Source organism: Archocentrus centrarchus, chromosome 16, assembly GCF_007364275.1.
Source record: "Archocentrus centrarchus isolate MPI-CPG fArcCen1 chromosome 16, fArcCen1, whole genome shotgun sequence".
Classification (NCBI taxonomy): Eukaryota; Metazoa; Chordata; class Actinopteri; order Cichliformes; family Cichlidae; genus Archocentrus; species Archocentrus centrarchus.
Window position 1 is genome coordinate 14,944,414 of NC_044361.1, and position 22,074 is coordinate 14,966,487.

At 40.0% G+C, this 22,074-nt stretch overlaps 1 protein-coding gene across 1 annotated transcript in view; it reads left to right on the plus strand.

Moving 5' to 3' along the window:
* Positions 1–22,074, plus strand: part of LOC115794321 (eukaryotic translation initiation factor 3 subunit H) — a 57,012-nt gene that overhangs the window by 25,038 nt on the left and 9,900 nt on the right. Inside the window, exons 3-5 of the mRNA XM_030749755.1 lie at positions 10,358–10,525; positions 15,088–15,187; positions 17,795–17,944. Of these exons, the coding sequence (XP_030605615.1) occupies positions 10,358–10,525; positions 15,088–15,187; positions 17,795–17,944 (418 nt within the window). The remainder of the gene's footprint in view (positions 1–10,357; positions 10,526–15,087; positions 15,188–17,794; positions 17,945–22,074) is intronic.

Sequence of the window (22,074 nt, forward strand, 5' to 3'; positions counted from 1 at the left end):
ACTGTCTAGTAGGGTGAAGTTGATGATTAGCTACAGAAATTAATGGCGACAATGATTAATTTATTGTTAATAAACTCATCTAGAGTGAATTGCCTCTAAATGAAAGCCTGCACATTACCATGCTGTTGAGAAATGTTGATTGGCCTGTCAGGTTACACCTGTCCTGGTTGGCAGTGCCATTAAAATTTGTTCACGGTCAGTGTGCTGGAAATGATGATTTGAAAATGAAATGCAGTCTAGAGAGAACCCAGGCGCCATACTTTGACAGTAAACTTGATTTAAACTTTTGCTTCCTTCAGGTGAACTTTGAGTAAAAACAGGTTGTTTTAATTATTGTTTAATGTCCTCCATTCATTAATTTAGGTTCGTTAATGATTTAAATTCTCAGGGATGGACACACACACACACACACACACACACACACACACACACACACACACACACACACACACACACACACAGGAGAAGCACCTATCCAGCTTTTTCCAGTTTTGATTGAATGCCAACACAGAGTACCAGTACTGGTGTTATATTAATAGATTGTGTTCTTACTCAGAACAAAACTTGTGTGTATTAGCTTTGATTTAAACAATGCTTTCCTCACTTTGTAAACAGTAATGTGATATAAATTTTCCAAGAATATAAATTCAGTGAACTGGTATTCATTAGAAAATAATACATGCCAACAGTATAAAAAAGTGAGGGTGGTAGAGGTGGGAATTACCAGACACCCCCCAGTATGATATTATGGCAATACTTCACTCATGATTTGATATTATACTTTTTTTTTTTTTTTTTTTTTACATTTTACGATATTGCGAGTATTGCAATAACATATATTGCGATTTATCACCTTTTCTTTTCAACTGCATATTATATCCTTAATTTAAACTTTGTCAAGATCCGTTTAAAAGGTGGTTATCTCACTTCAGTTTATTTTTGCTGCAAAATTAGATTGTCAAGCCTACCGACACTGTCACCGAAACCTGCCATAAATGTTGGTATAAGATTGAGTCAGTCTGCTATCAGTCTGCGATTGAATGGGATCAAGTTGGCAATTACATGCCATCTGTTTCTTATAATACAGCAATTAACTGTGATAAAAAGTCAAAAATCACATCTGTTACTGTCTACATAGACAGAAATTCAGAAACCTTCCTGTTCTATAGGAATATAACCAGAATATAACCAGCTGGCAGCCAGTTGAGTCGGGTCACCGACTCAGACTGATGGCAACATGTTGGCAATCTGTCTGCAGTCACTTGGAGAGATTGCCAAAGGTTTTCAAATAAGTACTATATAATTTATGAATGGAGTCAGTCCAAGTCAGATTGCAACTGTTTGCAGAAAGATTGGCTCCTATCAGGTGACCTATGAAATCTCCCTGCAATCAAAAGTAGTCACCCTCAAGCTCTGGGCAACTGAATCCCCACAAGTTGCAGCTGGTCACAGAATGTGGAAAAAAAGAATTCAATAAAATCAGTCTTTTTTTTTTCTTTCTTTCTTTCTTTTTTGTAGATGCAAGGAGGCTGCTATCCTATTTTTACTCACGCAACTGAGCCATTAGCTTGCTCTAAATTTGGAGGTAGTTTTGTAAAGCTAAGTGTCCAGTGTTGGATGGTTTTTCAGTTGAGCTGATTTAATGTAGGTTTGCTTAGCCAACATTATCTCAGGATGGTGGTGCATGAGATGAGCACTCTGGGTCATAGTATTCCCAGAGTATTTTATTTGATAAAATATTGATATTTGGTGTCCCTGTATCAATCCAATATCACCATGCAAAATATTGCGATACTATGCTGTATTGATAGTCAAAAAACTTTTGCAAGCATACAAGGAAAAGCTATTTTGTAGCAGGTGTGAAATGCCCCCAAACTATGGTGACTTTGCTTTTAGCTTCCTCCTTTGCTATGTTAGCTCTTCCACCAGCAACTGGGGCACACACACACACACACACACACACACACACACACACACACACACACACACACACACACACACACACAGAGCTGAATTTAAAAGAATGGTGCATTCTTAAGCACTCATTGTTGCCCGTGCACGATCCAGTTTCTTGAGTCCAGATTGGACCAATATCCAATTAAAATATTGAATCGGTGCATCTCTAATGCACACACAGCTGTGTGCTCACTTAGCAGATTGACTTTTTTTTTTTGACAAAAGACAGGCAGTCACCTTCCTTCTCCTTCTCCTTGTAATTTCCCAATCCCACTCTCCTTTCCTACTCTGTCTCCTCTCTTCACTTCTCCCCTCTGCACCTCTCTGTTACTGTCATCATATATGTCATAATGATGGTGATCATTAGTCTTCATTTATCTTGTGTCTGTGTTGTGCTGCAGATAATGTATCTATACCTCTACTTCCCGGTCTTTTTTTTTCTGTACCCTCTCAGACCTGTCAGGTGAAATAGAGTACTCTTTCATCCACACCACTCCTGAGGTTTCATCCCATTACTTATATCTTACTTATTTTCTCTCCACTTATCTTTTTTAAATTATTTGCTAATCTTATCATTTGTAGATGACTACTTAAACCTTTTTTTTTTTTCAATTTTTTTTTTGTGAACTGTGCGTTATTTAGTTGTGACAACATATATAGTTCAGCCAAATGACTCACGGAGAGGAAAGGAAGTTTAGTATGAGTGTATGTGTTTAGGTTAAATTTTCACCTCCTAGCTTCAGTTCTGCACTAAGCAGCTGGCTGGAAGTGAAGGTTGCTTGCCTAAGAGAGACAGAGAAATAGAGAGTGAAAACAAATGGAAGAAATCAATCCAAGACTTATGTAGGTAGCACACGTGTTTGCTTAGGGCAGCGCTTGTTAGCTCAAGGCCTAATTGGCATATTGTATTGTGCCAGTGGGACAAAAGGAGCATGGCCCTAATGAATTAGACTTTAGACAGAACCTGGCTATTGTCTTCAGTGGCTGTTAATTAAGGAAACTATATTTTCGGAAACTTTTGCCTTTGTCATGTTAAAGGAGCCATATCATTAAAATTTGATTGTGTTTTACAGAATCAGAGGTGTGAAAATTATCTGCTTACTTTCTTCCATCCTTCCATTGCTTCCATGCCGTGAATAATTTTACCCAATACACCAGCAAAATGGATATAAAGCAATAGTTGTTGAGCTGTAAACAAATAACTAACAGACAGCTAACTGGGATTTGTGAATTTGTAATGATGTGAACTTGTGCAAATTAATGTTATGTTGTAAATGAATGTTATGTTATGTTTAAGTTAGCTGTCTTCTCGATGAAGAAAACCCAGACTTTCCACTCAGAGTTCTCACTTTCTGACCCCACTCTGTTAAAATATTTGTATTATTGTGCATCTGTTGTTTGGTTAATCTGTTAATAAAGGGTTGAAAGAATCCGCAAACGAGCTAAAAACCACGTGTAGAAGCAGAGTGAAGAAACAAGCTGGTTGGTATTATGATCTGAACTGTGAAGACATATCCTGCGAACATGTGAGACTTCGATTAACTTGTAAAAAGGGGCTACAACCTTTATATTTGGATTACACATGGGCTTGGTGGGCTGGGAATGAATGGATAGCTTTATGGATTTTGTCTCAGTTGCATCTCATGGGTCCAGCATACAGACATGCATTGCATTTGATGATGTCTAATTTTATTTGTCCTTGAGTAACATTGTGTCCATCGTGTTTCTTTTTTCATTTGTTGTGGCGATGTCACTTTCACTTTCTAGGCTGATTATTTTTCACTTAATAAGGGAGACGTTTTCCCAAAACTGTCCGTTTTAGGGAATCCAAGGGAGTAGCAAGGTTAAAGGAGGGTGGGTAAACAGGAAAGCGGCATTAGAACAACGCGACAGAGTAGGAAGTCGATCTCAGAGTTTTCAAACATTTCGATTTTCTCTGTCCTTCAAAGTAGACAGTAGTAGATGTAGTGTAGTTTAGTTGCATATGGGGTAGAGTCATGCCTGGAGTATTTATAGAATGCTTAGTGCTTGTCAGAGAGGCTTTTAAAGAGAACTGCAAAATAAATGTGTAAACACAGAGATGGTAAGAACCACTCTGTTTTTACCTTCCAAAACAGCTTGGCATCCTTGTCGCGAAGTAAATGACTGTCAGAATGGAGTGCAGAGTAAAAGTGGGTTGTCAGCTGTGTTGAATGAATGGGTCAAGAGTGTGGACTTGTTCAATTAGGGTTTGTGCTCTGGGCCCTGAGGGTAAGATGGTGGTGGTGGTGGGGAATTGAAGCTGCTGTGGAACAACACCCTTCTTCACTCAGCAGAACACTGGTAGAATAAGATGTCTTTAAACTGTAATGCAGCTAAACATTTGTTTAGTTTTTCTCATGGCTCTACAGTTTTTATGACATGTCAAAATGAGTGTGGCTTGCTGTCACTATGCAGCACCACTGGCACATATGTGGAAATAGTGATTTAATCCATTCAGTACGACCAAGAGTGTTATGTTTCATGCATGAAATGCACCTTTTTTTTTGAGTTTTTCAATTTTGGTTTTGAGAAGATATTAATAATACAAATGAAAACTGTATTATGTATGCATAACTTAAATGAGGTAGGAAACCAACACAGCAGCTATGAAGGCATTTCTTAAACTATTCTTTTCTTCTCTTTAACTTTCCATGATAAATGCACCATCTAAAAGTCATAATTTTAATTTCATTGCGACTTTCCAAATGGATTTTTTTTTTTCCTTTCAACAAAATGTATTTTTGATGGAGGTCTGATTGGCCCATTTATCCTCATTTTAAACTATTAAAAATTTCTATTCGCCAAGTTCAGTAAGTGGTGGGAGGAAACTTGGGATAAAGAACTGTAGCTCTCCAAGTTTCAAACACAACACCATTTTCTGGTTCTCACCTGCTTAACTCGACGCTGGTGGATGTAAACTTCAGCTTATGCTCGTGTGCGAGTGTATCTGTGTGTATGTGTGCGCGTTAAACCGCTGCAGACTTTCCAGGCAGGGCCCTGTCAGCCTGTCAAGGTGGTGATTAGAATGTGTTGTGACACACAGATACGTGCAGCCTCACATTCAGAGACCCGCACACACTAACGCACATCTTGCTGCCCGCACAGAGATGTTGTGGCCTGCAGCAGCATGCAAGGTCCAACGCAGTTCACCTCTTGTGTCATTGAGTATTAGAGTATGGACTATCTGTCTAGTTCATGGCAGAGGGAGACACACACACACACGGTAGCGCCTTGTTGAATATGACTCGGAATGTTGCTGCCCAAGGTAAGGCATTTTGCTCCCAGCTGATAAACACCTCTAGTCCATCATACATACATACAGCATGTCCATCCTTGGGCTTCACATGTCTCGCACTTTCCTTTTCCAAAAGCGCACCTGCTCAGTCACAAAAACACATTCTTTCTTTTCCAGATCTCACACTTCCTCTCTGCATCACATCCTATTTCCTTCTCAATTTTCTGTTTCCCTTACTGAACTCGTGGTTTCTCACATACTATAAACACACATTCACTTTCTCTTGTCTAAATACACACAAACACACACACCATCCCTGGTCCCCTTGTCACTCACACTCTCTCTCTCACACACACACACGCACGCACACACACACTCAAGCAGCACTAAGGGAATGGACAGACTCATTCTCCGTCTGGCCTCAGGACCCAGATTGATTGATAGGAGAGGCGGCAGGGCAGCAGAAATGAGTGAGGAATAGCAAATGGTGGCGCACGCTCCCACCTCCACGCCTTGATGATATTGTTAAATTGGCTGTTCTCGGGCTAATGCTGCCGTTATTGCCACAGAATATTACCGGCTTCCCTGGTAAAGCAGCGACAGGGCCCAAGAAGTCCTCTTTCTGTTTCTTTTATCAAAAAGACCATATAAACCAGCTCTCCATGCTGGGAAGTAGAATTTCTTTTGTTCCTTAGCATGACCTACACAAATGTAGTTTTGCCCATGGCAGATGAAAGGCGGGGAATACATTTATTATGTGCTTGCATCACCCCCCCCCCCCTCCCCCCTCCCCCTCCCCCTCCAAGATCATGAATTCACGTGATGTTTGTCAGCCTGTACATGATGCGCACTGCAGTTTCATTTTGTGGGGCATCTATTATCTGCTGTTTCTGTAAGTACTTTATTGAAGGTAATAGTAAAGTAGTCACAGTGGTAGTTGAAAGAACAGAAAACATTATTCATGTCTCATTACTCTAGCCTACAACACAACCCCCCCCCCCCCCCCTTTTTTTTTTTTTGGTGACTGTTTTGACATTCAGGAACTACAGAAGCTTCTCTTTGTTGTGTATGAATCTCGAGTCCCTTGAGGTCTTTGTTGCTTTGACATCTTTTCTCTTTATGGCTCATTTTTAGCTATAAAACAATACATCAGTCGGTGCATTGATCAAAAATAGGCACTGAATAATCAATTGGCCACTCAGAGTGAAAATGTTGTTTCATTACAACTGCTGTTTTTTTTGTTTTGTTTTTTTTTTGGGGGGGGGGGGGGGTCTTTTAGCGTTTTCCAAGCATGCACTGATCTGTCTTGCTTGTTGACTGATATTGACTATTGGCAAATAAGATGGCATTTACAGGTGTCAGCGAATGAGCCGTCACATCAATTTTGTCCTTGCTCAAGGTTCAAAGTGCGATGGAGAACACATATTGTTTCATAATGGGGAAAAATACACAGCTGCCAACCAAGGGTGTTTTTTTTCTTCTCTGTATTAGTGTCAGCCCAGAAATTCACCATAAGTACATAGTAATTTGGGTTAAAAAATATTTATTATAACAGATTATCACTGCATGTCATTATGTTGTTGTATTTGAATACTCTTAATATTAAATTGCACCAAGTCGGCCATTAAAAGTCCACATTTTTGTTACTGATGATTATATAGCTATAAAAATACTTCTTTTAGCACCTATCTTACCTGGCAGAACAAGAAGTCTCCAAAGGCTTTACTGCTTCAGTTCAATGTTGAGTGTACACAACTGAGATGGCCGCGCAGTTTGTTTTTCTGGCCTGTGTGTGTGTGTGTTTTGTTTTGTTTTTTCCACAGCTGTAATTTATGGTTTATGAACAAACAAGGTAGTGATCCTGTGGCATTTACAAGGCCCTTGTACTTTGTATTAGATTTGCAGAGGATGCGCCGGCTGGGCTGCCACTGGCTGGTTGTCTCACTCGCCCCTGAATCTCGCCTTAGCTCTCAGGCTGAGAGGCAGTTGATTTTCTTGTGTCTTATGTCTTTTTCTTTCTGACCTGAGTACAGCCGCTAGGAGTTTGTTTGCAAGGCGGCCTGTCTGCTCGAGTTTCGTGTGGAAGCCGAGTGTCATCCACTTGGGTAGAATACAATTCAGTCAGTGTGAAGTCGGTGTCAACTTCGATTAGTTTGACCACACGGCGTTCTTGTATGTTTTAGCCAACTGGCAATTGCGTGGTGTAATTTAATATTAACAGAGTATTCAAATAAAAAGGCTTAATGACATGCAGTGATAATCTGTTATAATAAATATTTTTGTTTTTCCTCACCATCACTTGCAGTGGTGCGTGTTTTGTTTAAATATCCATTTCAAATCATGGAAATATCACTAACACAAAGGAAATTCATTCAAATTGTAAAATATTACAAAAAGAAATCCTCTAAGTTAAAATTAAAATTAAAGAAGGCCAATAAAAATATCCACCGAATACTAATGTCACACAGATACAAGAACACCAAAATTTTTTTTTTTTTAATGTAACATTTTTACTGTTTTTATTTGACTTGGGGGCACGCTGTAGAGACGGATGTTCTTTAGAGTTCTTTGGAGGATGCTCCATTCTTCTGAAATTCTGAGTACTTCAGATACGATTTCTTAACCTTCCAAAGATCAGTGACTTTTCACTCGAGTCTTAGATTTCTGCTCCTCTGCTGAAAAGAACCTCGCTGTAAATGCTTGTCAAGGATACTTAGATTTTTGACCCACCTTTTCGTTTTAAAGAACACGCTGACATCCACCCTTGACTCTGAACTGTAATATTGACTAAAGAAAGACCCGAAGGCTTTGAAGTCGTCCTGAATGCCTCGTAGATTAACTCGTTGACAGAAATCCAAGACAAGTGATTGAGAGCGACATGCTTTAACATTCAGCAAGACACAGCGGTGCAAAGTCATGCTTTGAACAACGGGGGTGTTTTAAGTGGTGTCGCGCCAACACATGTTCCACTCTTGCACCTTTTGATCTTCTTAAGCCATCTCTTAAAAAGATCATCACCAGTTGTTCTTTAAATCTGCAATAATGTCAAAATGAGCAGAAATACATGCTGAAAGTCAAGTCCCAATTGTTTTAAAATTGTATGAAAAGAGCTGCATATGAAGATATTGTACACCAACCAAGATTAGAGCAAATTAGGAATAAATTTGGAGGTTGAGTGAGGGAGGAGAGATGGCCAATTGGTTTTCCTGCCTCTGTTGTCAATCGCCCAGCCTTTAGCTTTTGCTTCAGAGACAGATCACTTTGTGCACAATTTCCCTGCTAATGATAGGGGGCTGGTGCATGCCTCAGTGGCGCCTAAAAGGTAAGTACCCATACTGTTAGACGTAGAAGTGCAGAGACAGATACAGCATTTAGGTGGCAGGCTGCCTTTAGCTCTGTGTGTCTTGGAGTCTGCTACTAGCCTGCCCCTGAGCAGAGCCACTCTCCAACAGACTTATTATTCGTCCATCACTTTTGCTTCTCCTGTTACCCTTCTCTCCCACTCTCTGTTTTAATTTTCACCTACTTCTCATTTGTCACTATGCAGCCAGAATTAAAAACTTGAATGTTCTCCCACCTGCTCCCCCCACCAGCCATTTTTTCCTCAATGAAATATAATATAAGCATATTTTAGACACATACAGACTGACTTGTAGACACCACTTGAAACCACCTCCTCCTCCTGTGATTTGTACAGTCTCCCTGTTTGTCTCTTCCACCTAAAATACCATATCTTCCTCTATTCCTCCTGCTTTCTCACTCTCCTCCTCGTCCTCGTACTCGCCTATCCCTTTTACTCTTTGCTTTTGTCTCACTGACCATGTCAATCACTAAATGAAAGGGTAGATTTAAAGGATAGATTGTAAGATCTGGTTCATCCCTGCTGATAGGGCCGTGAAAAGAGTATCCCCATGCCCGTGGTAAAATTCAGTGCATGGAGAGCATTCGATTCTTTTCTGGTCATTTTTTTTTATGCTGGAAGAAGCAGGTTTGTGGGAGGTTTCCTTCAAGAAAACTTGTGTTAATGCAAATAAACCTGACACGAACGCTACACTGCTTTGGATTTTAGCGACTCACAATACTCAGTGTCTTTGAGAGCACAGCCTGAACTTTTTGAGGTCAACTAATTACAAGTGGCCAAATTAAATGTTAATATATTTTGATTTTGGCTGCTCTCTGCTTTACATAACCTCACCTGCCAGGGGTCAAATTCTGGCCATAAGGCAGAAGATAAAGTGTCACCATTGTTGTAATGTCACATTACAACATTTTTCTTCCCTCACACTTCCTCTCTTCTCTGCCCCCCTCCTCCAATATGTGTTCCCTCTTATTCCACTTACCCTCTTTAACACGTTCCCTCCATTTTAAGTGTCCTTCACTTTTCCCAGCTTTGCTCTATATTTTTTCCTCTCTAGTTTCCATCCTCCCTCTTTTCGAAACCTCTCCAGTTTGTTCTTGTTAACAGCTCCAGTAGGAGAAGGATGTGCTCTACAGACTGAGGTCTAGGGGGCCACAGCTGCCCAATCACGAACTGATTTATCAACCTCCTCCAGCCAGCCTGCATAGAGATACTGTTTTGCTTGCTTGCTTTGGTTGTTACTTACAGCCGGTGAGGCAGGTTGTTTGTATTTGTGGCCGTGCATCCTTAGGATGTGTCTGCCGTAATGAAATGGCTCTCCCTGTAATGTATCTAGCCTTCTCGCTGGTTTGCTGAAGCCTGTCTGTGTCTCTATCCAGCCATCTCTCCCTAGTAGAATGTATAAACTGACATAAGTAATGAAAGGCTGCCTGGTGAACCCAGCTGATGTTTGTTTTAGAAATCTCCACCACAACCAATTGATAACAGAAAATGAAGCTTTTGTTTTTCTCAGTTTCATTGCATTTGTCCTTCACATCCTGGTTGCTCTTTTTCTTCACCATATTTATCATTTTTCTCACATCTCCTCTCTCCCATTACTCCCTCCCCTTGTTCATACATCATGTAGAGTTCCAGATGGAGAACAGATATTCACGGTTCCAAAAAAAAAAAAAAAAAAAAAAAAAGAGCTGATTTCAGTGAAGTTAATTCTGATTTTTTTTCCCCTCCTTTGTCCCATTTCCCTGACTTTCCCCTCCCTCCCTCTGCATTTCTTTCTCTGCCTCTAGTCCAGTACCAGATGGAGATGATGCGTTCTCTGCGTCACGTCAACATTGACCATCTGCATGTGGGCTGGTACCAGTCCACCTACTATGGCTCCTTTGTCAGCCGAGCACTGCTCGACTCTCAGTTCAGCTACCAGCACGCCATTGAGGAGTCAGTAGTACTCATATATGGTGAGTAGTCCTGCACAGAAGACTGTGTTTTAATCATTTATTTACTTTTGTTTACACACAAAAACAAATCAGTTCAGACAAAAACTTGGCAAAATATCAACATTTTTGGTGTTAGTACACTGGAGAGAACATTATAAAGAATGGGAATATGAATAAAAAGGCATTTGTTTTCATGGTATAATCTCTCTAATAGAGCCCAAGAATGAATACAGTTGGAAATGAGCATAATAGGTCCCCTTCCAGATTATGTTGTGTGCGTTTTAAGAGCCAGAATCAGTTCACCAAAGATAATGGTCAGATGAGTTTTTATAAGTCTTGGGCAGTTTGTTGCTGTAACTAAAAACAGATTTTTAAAAAAATTGCATTGTCAATGGTGAATGAAGAGAAGAGAGATCCACTGCTGTATTTGTCACATCTTAAAGCCATTCAAGCCTTTCACGGACCACCAGTAACAAAAGTGGCTCATGCTGGTGGAAAGTGGTTCTAGTAAAGTTAAGATCAACACTCTTAGCTCCATAAAGTAATGCTGAATCCTCATGAAACAAAGTAAACACAACAACATCAAAACACTAACCCTAGGCCTGAAAGCAGAAAAGCTTGCTCAGTTTCAGTAAACAAGGTCATTATCTGTTTTCTTTCTCTAGCGCTAAAATGGTGCCTTTACAAGGAGGTTGATTACAGTCATTTGTGCTTCATTGTCACTCAGGCTTCTGCCGTGATTAAACAACCACATGTCAAATTTAGTCTCTTTAATCAATAGGTATCCAAGAATAGGACTGCCACTGAGAAGTCTTAAGATATTTTGCTGCGGTTCACTTTTAGAAGCTCAGCAATAAATCAATCTGACAGATGTAGGAACAGATTAGTAGAGGTAAGCACAGATGTTAAAAAAAAAACAATCCAATTCTAACCGTCATGTTCCTGGAATTAGATTTTTGTTTCAAGGTACATTTCTGCAAGTTCTGCATTGTCATCAAGTCCATATCATCAAGTAGATTGAAGAGCCTGAAGAATATTTATAGAGATTTTTTTTTTGTACATATCTGCAATAATGCCATCTTACGGACTGCGATGGAGATGACTTCTGACTTTTGATCTAACAAAGTCTACTGATGCCTTGGTCTGCAACCCTTCAGAGGCCACTTTTCTGAGAGGAGGGCAGACATGCAGAAGACTGGGAGGCATGTACAAGATTAAGTGCGTAGCCTGTAGCTGCTAACATGACACCAACAGGCATAATGTGGCCACACCTGCTCCACAGTAAAAGCCTTTAAAAGCTGCCTAGAAGTACTGTATCACAAATGCCACCCCAGATGGTGTAAGCCTTTTAAATGACAGCAAACATGACAGAAAATTAAAACCTGTCACTACTAAAAAGTGTTAACTTGTCAGTGTCTAAATAAAATGGTAATTTATTGCCATATCAAGTTCAGAGGGGGTATATTAATACATTACATGGATAAGTACACAATGAAGTAGATGATAATGGCGATCGTTTTGTTTCTATCAGTGCTGCTGTTTTCTTTTGTCCATCCATCCATCCATTATCTTCGTCTTATCTGAAGTCGGGTCACGATGGCAGTAAGCTAAGCAGGGTATTCCAGACATCCTTCTCCCCAGCCACACTTTCCAGTTCCTCATGGGCTATCCTGAGGCGTTCCCAGGCCAGATGAGAAATAGAATCTCTCCAGTGGGTTCTGAGTCTACCCCAGGGTCTACTCCCAGTTGGGTGTACCCAGAACACTCCAAAGGGAGGCGCCCAGGAGGCATCCTAACCAGATGCCCAGACCACCTCAACTGGCTCCTTTTGACATGCCCCCGACCCCCCCTCTGTAGGGACAGACATTGGGGTCAGCTGCAGTGTGAGCTGGGCAGGAGGCAAAGGCGGGGGTCTGTATATGTGGAGCCTCAGCATTGCAGACTGGTTTTTCGGACTTGGAATGTCTTCTCACCCTTTCCTTTTGTATTTTTTCTTTTGTGTGTTTTTAAGGCTTAAACACACATCTCAGACTTCTCTAAGCTGAAGAATCAAATATAGACACTGTCAATATGCCACATTGTGTCAAGATAGTATTTTCTGCCTGCATTGCTCACTTCATAATATGCCGAGTTTTCCTCCCTCAGGTTTATGAACCGAAAAATAAAAGTAAAGCCAGGGTGACACAAAAGGACTCACAAGCTCACTGAGCTGAAAGCAGTCTTTCATTAAAACAGTTCAGTTTATCCAGTTACTTCAGGTCAGGAGTCGGGGAACAAAGGACTGTTGTTTAAAAATGAAAGAAAAAAAAAAAAAGAATCAGATTTAGGAAAATATATTCTGTGTGGGGAAATTGCTCATGAAAGCAACTTTGAATTTTATTGTTAAAGCAATGACGACTGCCAAGGAGCTCTCCAACCCCCGTTCTGTCTCTTCAGTATTACGTTAGGTTGTATTGTGTTCTTTTTTTTTTCTTCTCTTGTAAAGACCCAGGAAAGGTAAAGATTAATTAGAACCATTTTAAACATGTAGCTCTGATCTGGTCATCCCAGACAGCCACTCAGACAAGCAGTCAGCTCTCTCTCATTCCAAAGGAAGGCTCCTGTTAATGTCAGTCAATAATGTAGCGCTTAACAGATCAAAGAGCCTCAAAGGAATTGGCATTATCTCTATTTAAAGTCAAAGAGAAAGAAAATTGATTTCTTTTCTGTTCTGTTTTTCATTAGCTCACCAGTCATTTTATGTCAATGAAGGAATCAATCCACTGGCCAACTGGCAGGTTAATAGCTTCTGTCCAGTGACAGTCTAGAATTAAAACTGGTTGTTAAACCAGTTGGTGCAATGACAGTCTTCTTAGATAAGGTGAACAGTGGAAGAGGTTAAGACGGACCGACACAGAACCAAGCAGCAGCAGCTTTGTACAGTTGCCTTCTGTGTATTTGCCGATTGAAGACAAAAGTTTTTCTAACAGCTTAGTGCAATATTGACCAACAGAACTAATGTTTAATATAATGTGTGCACCACTCGGTACAGAGTGGCGTCTGTTGGCATGGCAAGATAACGGTTCTGTGTCCAAATTCAAGAGGCTCTTGGGGGTTCAGGCTTGATCCTGCAGAATGTTAATTAAGCCTACAGGCTTCCTCTGAATATAGGATAGTTATCTTTAGTGAACTGTTGCTATTACCAACCACTCTCAGTGGAGACAACCACATGAACTGTCAGTCTTTTATTAAACTGGCTACACTGTAGGCAAAAAAAACTTGTCACAGTTGGCCGCTGGGAAGGGAATAACATGCACTAGAATTTCTAGGTGGATGTAGTTCGGACCCACTTTATCTGCTGGTAGCATGAACAGGAAGTGGAGTTTTTTTTTTTTTTTTTTTCTTGTGTTACTTTCACTTCACTTCAGTGTGTTGAAGTGATTTTTATATAACAGAAGCAATTCCGTAAATGCACTTCTCTTTCCTGCTTAGTATGCCAGTACAAGAATAAAGTTTTCCATCTCAAAAATTAGGGAGAGGACCAACTGACAGAACTTGAAAATTCTCTGAGTCATTGTTAGAATAGCTTATCTGCAGATGGGACATTTTTAACAGGACCCTTGGCTCCTCATGCACATGCATTTTTTGGATCTTATCTCTGTGAACTGTGACTTTCAAATGTGTTAAAAGGAGTCTGCTGCAAACCACATTTCAGAATTAGTAAGAACAAGACTGTGCATTACGAATAAGTTACTGTGGCTTTTGATGGTGGTGGCCATAGTGCATGGGAAGGAAGCTAATTATTACTGTTGTCATGTCATGCTAAGTTGTATTTGCAAATATAGTGGTTAAATTTGACTTTGGCTTATTAGCAAGAAAAACCTGTCAGGTCTCTGAAAATTCATCATTAGACTTTTGGTTGAGGAAAATTGTAAAATTTGGGTGGTGATGGTTGGGGGGGGTGGATGTGATTCTCAGCACTGAAAAATTAGATCTGTTCTATGTTATCATGCTAGATTGTTGTCTAAGCATGTCATATATTTTGAAACTTCATTCTTTGAGGGGAAAAACTCAAAGAAAAAGCAGCAAATTAAGAAAAAGCTGAAAGCCCACTGGGTCATAACCAATAACCTTGCTGACTGGGAAAATGTTGGAGCCACAACCTTAAATGACGAAGGCTCCTTAACTGGCTTTGTGGCCTTTAACAACACGCAGGACCTGACCTTTCCAGGGGTCTGCTGGACCATGGTAGTAAGATATTATTGTGCACAACTGGAACAAGTGTGGTCACTCAAGATTCTACAGGAGTATAAAAATATGTTTAGAAAGCAATCTGTTTGATAATGATTATGCTGATTACACTTTACTGATTTTCTGGGATCAACGAGACCAGAAGTCCCAGAAGTCAGTGTTGTGTCATATTTTTCACAAATAAATAGAGCTTTCATGAAACATTAAATTATTCCAAAACTATATTTATTTATTTGAAATGGGTAAAGTAAAAGCCATCGGGTTTTTTTAAATACAAAGCATATGATTTAAAATGGTTAGTGTTACTTTCCTTTGTTTTTTTTAATTCAGCTCTCACCTCTGTCTCATTGTAGATCCCATAAAGACTGCTCAAGGCTCCCTGTCTCTCAAAGCCTACAGGCTTACCCCAAAACTCATGGAGATCTGCAAAGAGAAAGATTTCACACCTGAGGGGTGAGTAGTTCAGTACCAGAACACACAGCAGGATACTATTACTATTTCTACTATTGTACTACTATTTCTCTGTTGATTATATGCAGATATTTCCAAATAAATGTATTTACATGGGCTGGCATTTCTTATAGAAATCCAGAATTGTTATTTTTCACAGTTTTAATTCTGTTTATTCAGTAGATGCAAATATGGCCTTTGCATCCACAGGGGAGGCATTTAGTAGGAGTTGGAGATGGATGCTGATGATGATGATTTATCATCTCGCCCTTGCCCGTCAAACAAATGTACCATGTTTACACTTTTTCTGACCTCAAGGCTTATCGTAATTGCTTTTAAATTGCTGCTAAAAATGAACGTAATGAGGGGACCATTTCCCTGGCAGTTCAGGGTTGTCCTGGTGCACCCACTCCCACACGCATAAACGCACGCATGAGGGCGCAAACGCTCGGACAAATGCGAGCGTAACAGCCCAGTGGAGAAATACCGCAGGCTGTCCGTTAAGAATCTGTAGATATACATTTTTGAAAGCCACTAAAAGCAAGTGTATTTGCAGGCAGTACGGCAATTTAACTGCATCATTTCATTTCCCCCCTTTCCCATTTCTGCTATATTTCGCCACCTGTGTGTCTCTGCCAGCCTGTTATTGACTCACTATGTTTGGCCCAGAGTCAGGATCCTTCTCATTTCTGCAGCTTTTCATTAGTTCCTATGATTTATTATAGCCCCAATCTGTAGCTATCAGTGTTCCCAATAAGCCCGTGATTGAAAGAGGGCAGCTGAGGGCAGGAAAGGACAATATCACCGCATTACAACAATCTTGTCTCTATCCTATTATTTCCAAAATAGACTAGAAATCTGAATATCAATTTTTTTTTTTCCACCCAAAGATGCAAAACTTCAAAAGTGTTTCATTTTCCCCTCCTCTACAATGTGAAGAAAAAAAATCAGGTCTTTCATGTTGCTGTATTTGATGTTACATAAGCGTGCATGTATTGTGCACCTTTTTTTTTTTTTTTTAAATGAAAGGCAAGGATAGATGAGTGTTGAATAGACTCATCCCTTTGAACTGCCCTCCGAGTCTGTTGGACTATGAAGGCAGTGGTCAATAGCATCCACTTCAGCACAAAATCTGTAGCTTCAAATTAGTTTGCCTGTGGAGTCAACCTTTGGCTTTGTCCAGCGGGGCCCAACTTGGAAAGACCATGGCATTAAGTGTGCCAGAGTCTAGTATGGTTGAACAATTTGTCCTGCCTAGAATGTGCTGTCCTTCTGTTTTCTCATAGCCACCTTTTTATATCACTCTGCCGGCATTTGAAAAGGTCATCGAATGCAGGAAATGTTTTAAAGCGCTCCAGATTGATAATTGTGCCAAATCTTTAGCAAACAGTGTTTATATCATTATGGATTTCCTTATAGACTGCTGTTACCCATACTGATTCTGCCCCCTCCTACTCAGAGCCCGAGGCAGCACTGTCCTCTGCCTTTTGCCTCCAAGTCCCCTCTTAAAGTTTGCCTGAGGTGATGCTCTACTTAGAATATAAAACGTCTTTCAAAATAACTTAGAATCAGTGATGCTCCACATCCCTATTTATCACACAGACAAGAATTATAGAGCCTAACATCTGTTTCTGGTACACTGCACATGGTAGATTAATGCAGTGAGTGTATTGATCTCATAACAAGCACAATGCATCTAACAAGGCAACATTAGACACATGCAGACATTAGTTTGTAACTCGTCCACTGTGTGCGAGTGACAGGCTGAACCAAGGCAGGCAGTCAGTGTTATTAGATTTATGTGAGACATTAAGCAAAGATTGAAGTTCCGTTTTGTGTTAACGGACTCCTGTCAGAAAGAGGGAGCGAGAGGTGCAGCTTTTAGCTCCTGGGGAACACAAGAGTTGATCAGAAATTTGTCAGCGCCTTGTGTGCGTGGCATGATAGCCCTCCCACGACATTTCTGCAGGTTACTGTGTCTAACTTTGCTCTCGGAAGGCTGTATGGACAGTTGACGCTATGGCACTATTTTCAATACTCTCAACTTTTTTTGTTTTAAGTGAAATGTGAAAATGAACCAGAAGCAGAGGATTGCTGCTGTATAAACCAAACAAGAAAAAAAAAAAATGATTTCAACACTTGAATTCAAATGAGTCCAAGCAGAATAAATATTAACCCCAGAGCACCCTCTGTTCACTTAAAAATGTGTTGCTGGAGATGAACTAAGACCAAGTTGTTGCTTTTTTTTTTTTTCTGGGTCTAATTTTTGTTTATTTTCTCCACTGATTCACACTCTTATGTGTCAAACAAGCTGTCCCTTTAAAACCACTTAATGACTTAATGAAAAAAAAATCCTCTAGTTATTATAAACCAGTGACTGTTTCAGCACAATACAAAGAACAGTATTCGTCAGTCTCTTTTCATCTGGCATCAGGGGCATTATTGTGAATTTTCAGCCACATCATTGGGCCGGTTATGCTTTGAGTGAGTTGCACGTAAAAAGACGTCCAAAATCCACGTGAGACTGTGAAGTGTTTATGAGAAATGTGATTTCACCTTTAACCTCCTGTCTCTGTTTCTCCTGTACTGTCTCCCTTTCTCTTTCTCCAGCTTGAAGAAGGCCAACATTGGCTTTGAACAAATGTTTGAGGAGGTGCCCATTGTCATCAAAAACTCCCATCTTATCAGTGTACTAATGTGGGAGCTGGAGGACAAGTCCACGGTCGCAGACAAGCATGAACTGCTCAGCCTCTCAAGCAGGTCAGACATGAGCTCATGTAGGCATTTACCACATGGGCCCAGGGCCAGACACCCTGGTTGTAAAAAAAGGCAAATAAGATATCTGTGGACTACAGTTTTGTTTAGTTTTTTCAAGAGGCAAACACAGTTTTTCTGCATGGTTTTGTGAAGGTTTATCAACATACATTCCCTGACCTTTAGTACTGCTATACTTTTATTTAATTTCATGCCTGCAATGCAGTGAATCTAGAGTGCATTGGTTTCCTTCCTTATGTTGTATATAAACTTTTTTTTTTTTTTAATTCCTAGATTTAAAACTCTGTTTCTTTTCAAGTTTCAAGGCTCTGTTTGCAGAGTCTGCAAATAACTAATATTACAGTGCAAATGAAAAGATCTGTGGGACATAACTGTACGACGTTTTTCAATATTTCACCTTAATGGCTCAATAAGGTCATCACCAATTCTTTAGTGCATCTTATCATCCTTTGTGTAAAATCTGCAGTCAAACAGGAAAAGTGGTTATTGATGGAAATTCTTTCAGCACAATCTACCTCTGAGCGAAGTGTCACCTTAGATTCCTTTGTACATAGTCACCACAGCACACTGAATACTTGCCTAGTGAAAAATGCCAGCAGTTCTAAAAATCGTCTTACAAGCTTCGAAGCCATATTGGGGGATCTCTTTAAGCTTGCAGGCTGCTTCCACAGACATGACTTAAAGCTACTTCTAAATTAAAATTGATTTGACATTAGCGAACTCTTGGGCATTAATCTGTGTCTTCTCCACTGTTCCAAAAGCTACCAGATTGAATGAAAGAATAAGCAGTCTATTGATGTATTCTGCCTTTTGCTTACCCTCCCCACGGCCGCCATAGTAGACCTCCCTACATCCACTTCCACCCCTGTTCTTTGGTTTAGTGCCAATTTCAAACACTTCACTTGGTATACATATATAATTTGATTTTTTTTTTTATTACCTGTTATTACATTTGTGCAGCCAAAGCTTCCACTTTCATGACATTTTCTTCTGAGACCTATTTAGAGCAAATAAGAGCACTGAATTAGAAATGCACAGTGTTTAGGTTGGATCACTCTGACATGCAGCTGAGACACTATGCATGAGCAAAGGCTCAGATACCGTGAAGCGCATCCACAGTGTCAAGTACAACCCAAATTCCAAAAATTGGGAAGCTGTGTAAAAATGCAAATAAAAGCAGAATGAAATGATTTGCAAATCTTATAAACCCATATTCTATTCGCAGTAGAATATAGAAGACATATCAAGTTTGTCAACTGAGAAAATGTACCAGTTCATTCTGAATTTGATGGCAGTAATATGTGTCAAAAAAGTTGGGATAGGGCAACAAAAGTCTGGAAAAATAAGTGTACTAAAAGAAACAGCTGGAGGAACATTTTGCAGTTAAGTTAACTGGCAACAGGTCAGTAACATGATTGGGTATAAAAGGTTCATCTTAGAGAAGCAGTTTCTCAGAAGTAAAGGTGGGCAGAAGTTCATTATTTTTGCAAAAAAAACCCCCGTCATCTATGAATTGTGGAACAATTTCAGAATAATGTTCTTTGTGTAAAATTGTCTACATCTACAGTTCATTATGTCATCGAAAGATTCAGAGAATCTGTGTGTAACGGACAAGGCCGAAAATCAGTATGTGTTGCTGCCTTCAAATTCAAAATGACCTTATTTTTTTCCTGAAAATTGTACATTTTCTCAGTTCAGACATTGCATGCTGCTGTTACTTACATTTTACACACTGTCCCAATGTTTTTGAAATTGGGTTTCTAAGCTAGAAGACAAAATACTACAAGCTTAATAGCATAAACTACTGTGCCCCCTTTTTTCCCTTAATAGCCTTTCGAAAATAATGGAGGTTTTGGTGCACTGGCAAAAGTTATGAGACTGTAGACATAGACTCCTTTTAAATGGGATTATTTTCTTCTTCTTGTGGAATATGGTAATAATAGGAAGAACAAGAAATTAAACCAGTTTAACCCTTTAAACTTTAAAACAGCTGGTCTGCACCAGATGGGTAGATGCCACATTTTTGGATTTTGTATACTGTTCCAATCAAGTTTGACCACTCATCTGATTTCTCGAACTTGGTACCTTTGGGATGGAATTGGATTTGATTGAGATATCCACTCTAAAACTTGGTACAGGAAATGCCACATTTAAATGTCACAGCCTATTTATTCCAAAGCAGGACCTGCCATCAAACTTTGTCTACCATCACTAATGAGCACAATATGAACAAATATCACCCCACCATATCAACTCATAGCCTGGCTCTTTAAGTCTCACATTTATATCTCAGAGGCACTCAGCATCAGTCTCAGGAGAATTTATCAGCAATCATTTATGGAGATAAATCGCTGCAAGTGGAGCAACAGCTGTGAAGCTGCTAATCAAAAAGCTTCCCAGGGGCAGGTGTGAGAAATTAGCACAATAATGACTCAAAGTGCTGATTTACACACTGCCAGTGCACGAAACAGTGTGCTCACTTGCACACTGCAGTGAGGCACATCGGGGGGGAGTTGTTGTTCTCCTCATCTGTGTCCTTTAACACAGGTATGCCACGACTTAAATGAGGCCCCATGTAGGATGCATGTGCACGGCCAACCGAGCCAGGCACAAACACCAGTAATTTCCTCACAAATTGCCAAATAGAGTGTAGATGAATGGCTCACTATTCTTGCATATTGTTCCATTTTCCAAATGATTACTCTGAAGTTGAAACGTAGCTTTTGATATCGCCCGAAACAGAGCAGAAGCAGAATGGCCCTCCCCGTAGGTTTTTCGACACAACCGCCGATGGGATGTCTGGCAAGATGAAATTGTTTCCCGAAGTTGTCAGATTGCTGCACAGCTCTGCCCTTGTATTGGATTGTAGCGCCCATCTCTCTACATCTTCTGCTGACAGCCCCACCCTTTTCTCCTCATTTCCACCCCTTCAAAAAAGTAAACGATAATGGGTTTTATTTAATGTTTTTCCTTTTGTCTCATTTTCCAATCTGCGGCCCCATTTGTCAATGTCATCTATGTCTAACACTGAGAGAGTGCAGTTTCACTCCAGCAAACAGGGTTGTTCTTACCACAGATGATGATGTTGATCGTAGTGATGGATTGCATGAATGTAAATTCATAGTGCCCCCCCCCCCCCCCCCCCCCAACCCCCTTAAAAAGCCTGTATATTTGCAATGTTATTAAAACGAGACAAAATTGATGTCAGTTTGTGTGTGGGCCTTCTACATGGTCTTCATCCATATGTAAATTTCCCATTTAGTTCATTACCCACAGTACCTGTCTTAGTGAAATTGGCCTCCTGCCTGGCCTCTTATACGGGCGGACAGGTGAAGAATGCATAAACATATTTTTCTCTGATACTAAATTACCCTGATAGGTTTTCAGTGAGGGGAGGGTGGACTAAGATAAGAAGATGATAAGAACTTTTAAGGCTTTGTGTGCTCTAGCTGTAAAAGGAGTGATGCAGGTGAAGAGAGAGAACTGGAAATAGGGTCACGAGACAGGTGTTGACAGAAGTGTCTGCGTGAATGAAATGCTCTGCAGAAAAAAAAGACCCTTGACACACAGATTTGATCCATCGAGATGGACTTTAAGAAGCGATATTTTTGAACAAAAGCCAATAATAGTACCTTCTGTGATAGTTCTGTCTCCTTTTTCTTTGCACTGAAATAATGATAATGGTCAGGAAGCAATGAGGGATGGAGAAGGGTATTCAGTCACATAAGGTTTTAAAATTTGTGCCCAAGCCAACATTCATCTTTTTATTTCAGGTTTTTTTTTTTCTTTTTTTTTTACTGAGACAATGCTGTATGCGTACGTTGGGAAAAAATCTTAGATTTATTTCAAGTCCTCTTTAAAAGAAATTATTCCGCTGGCAGAGCAAGCCAGCAATCCACATTGTGCTCCAGTCCATCAGTTAAAAAGACTCCATCAGAATAAAACGCTCATTCTAAGAGTGGAAGTCATTTTCTTGGCAGCTTTGTTAAACAACTCCCCTCTGAACTTTCAATTTAGTGAATGTCAGCCAATTTTTTGGTCACACTACAATGCAAGTTTGTCCTCTATTGTCCCGGGTGAATATAATCATGTAGGCACAGGCACACATACTGTAC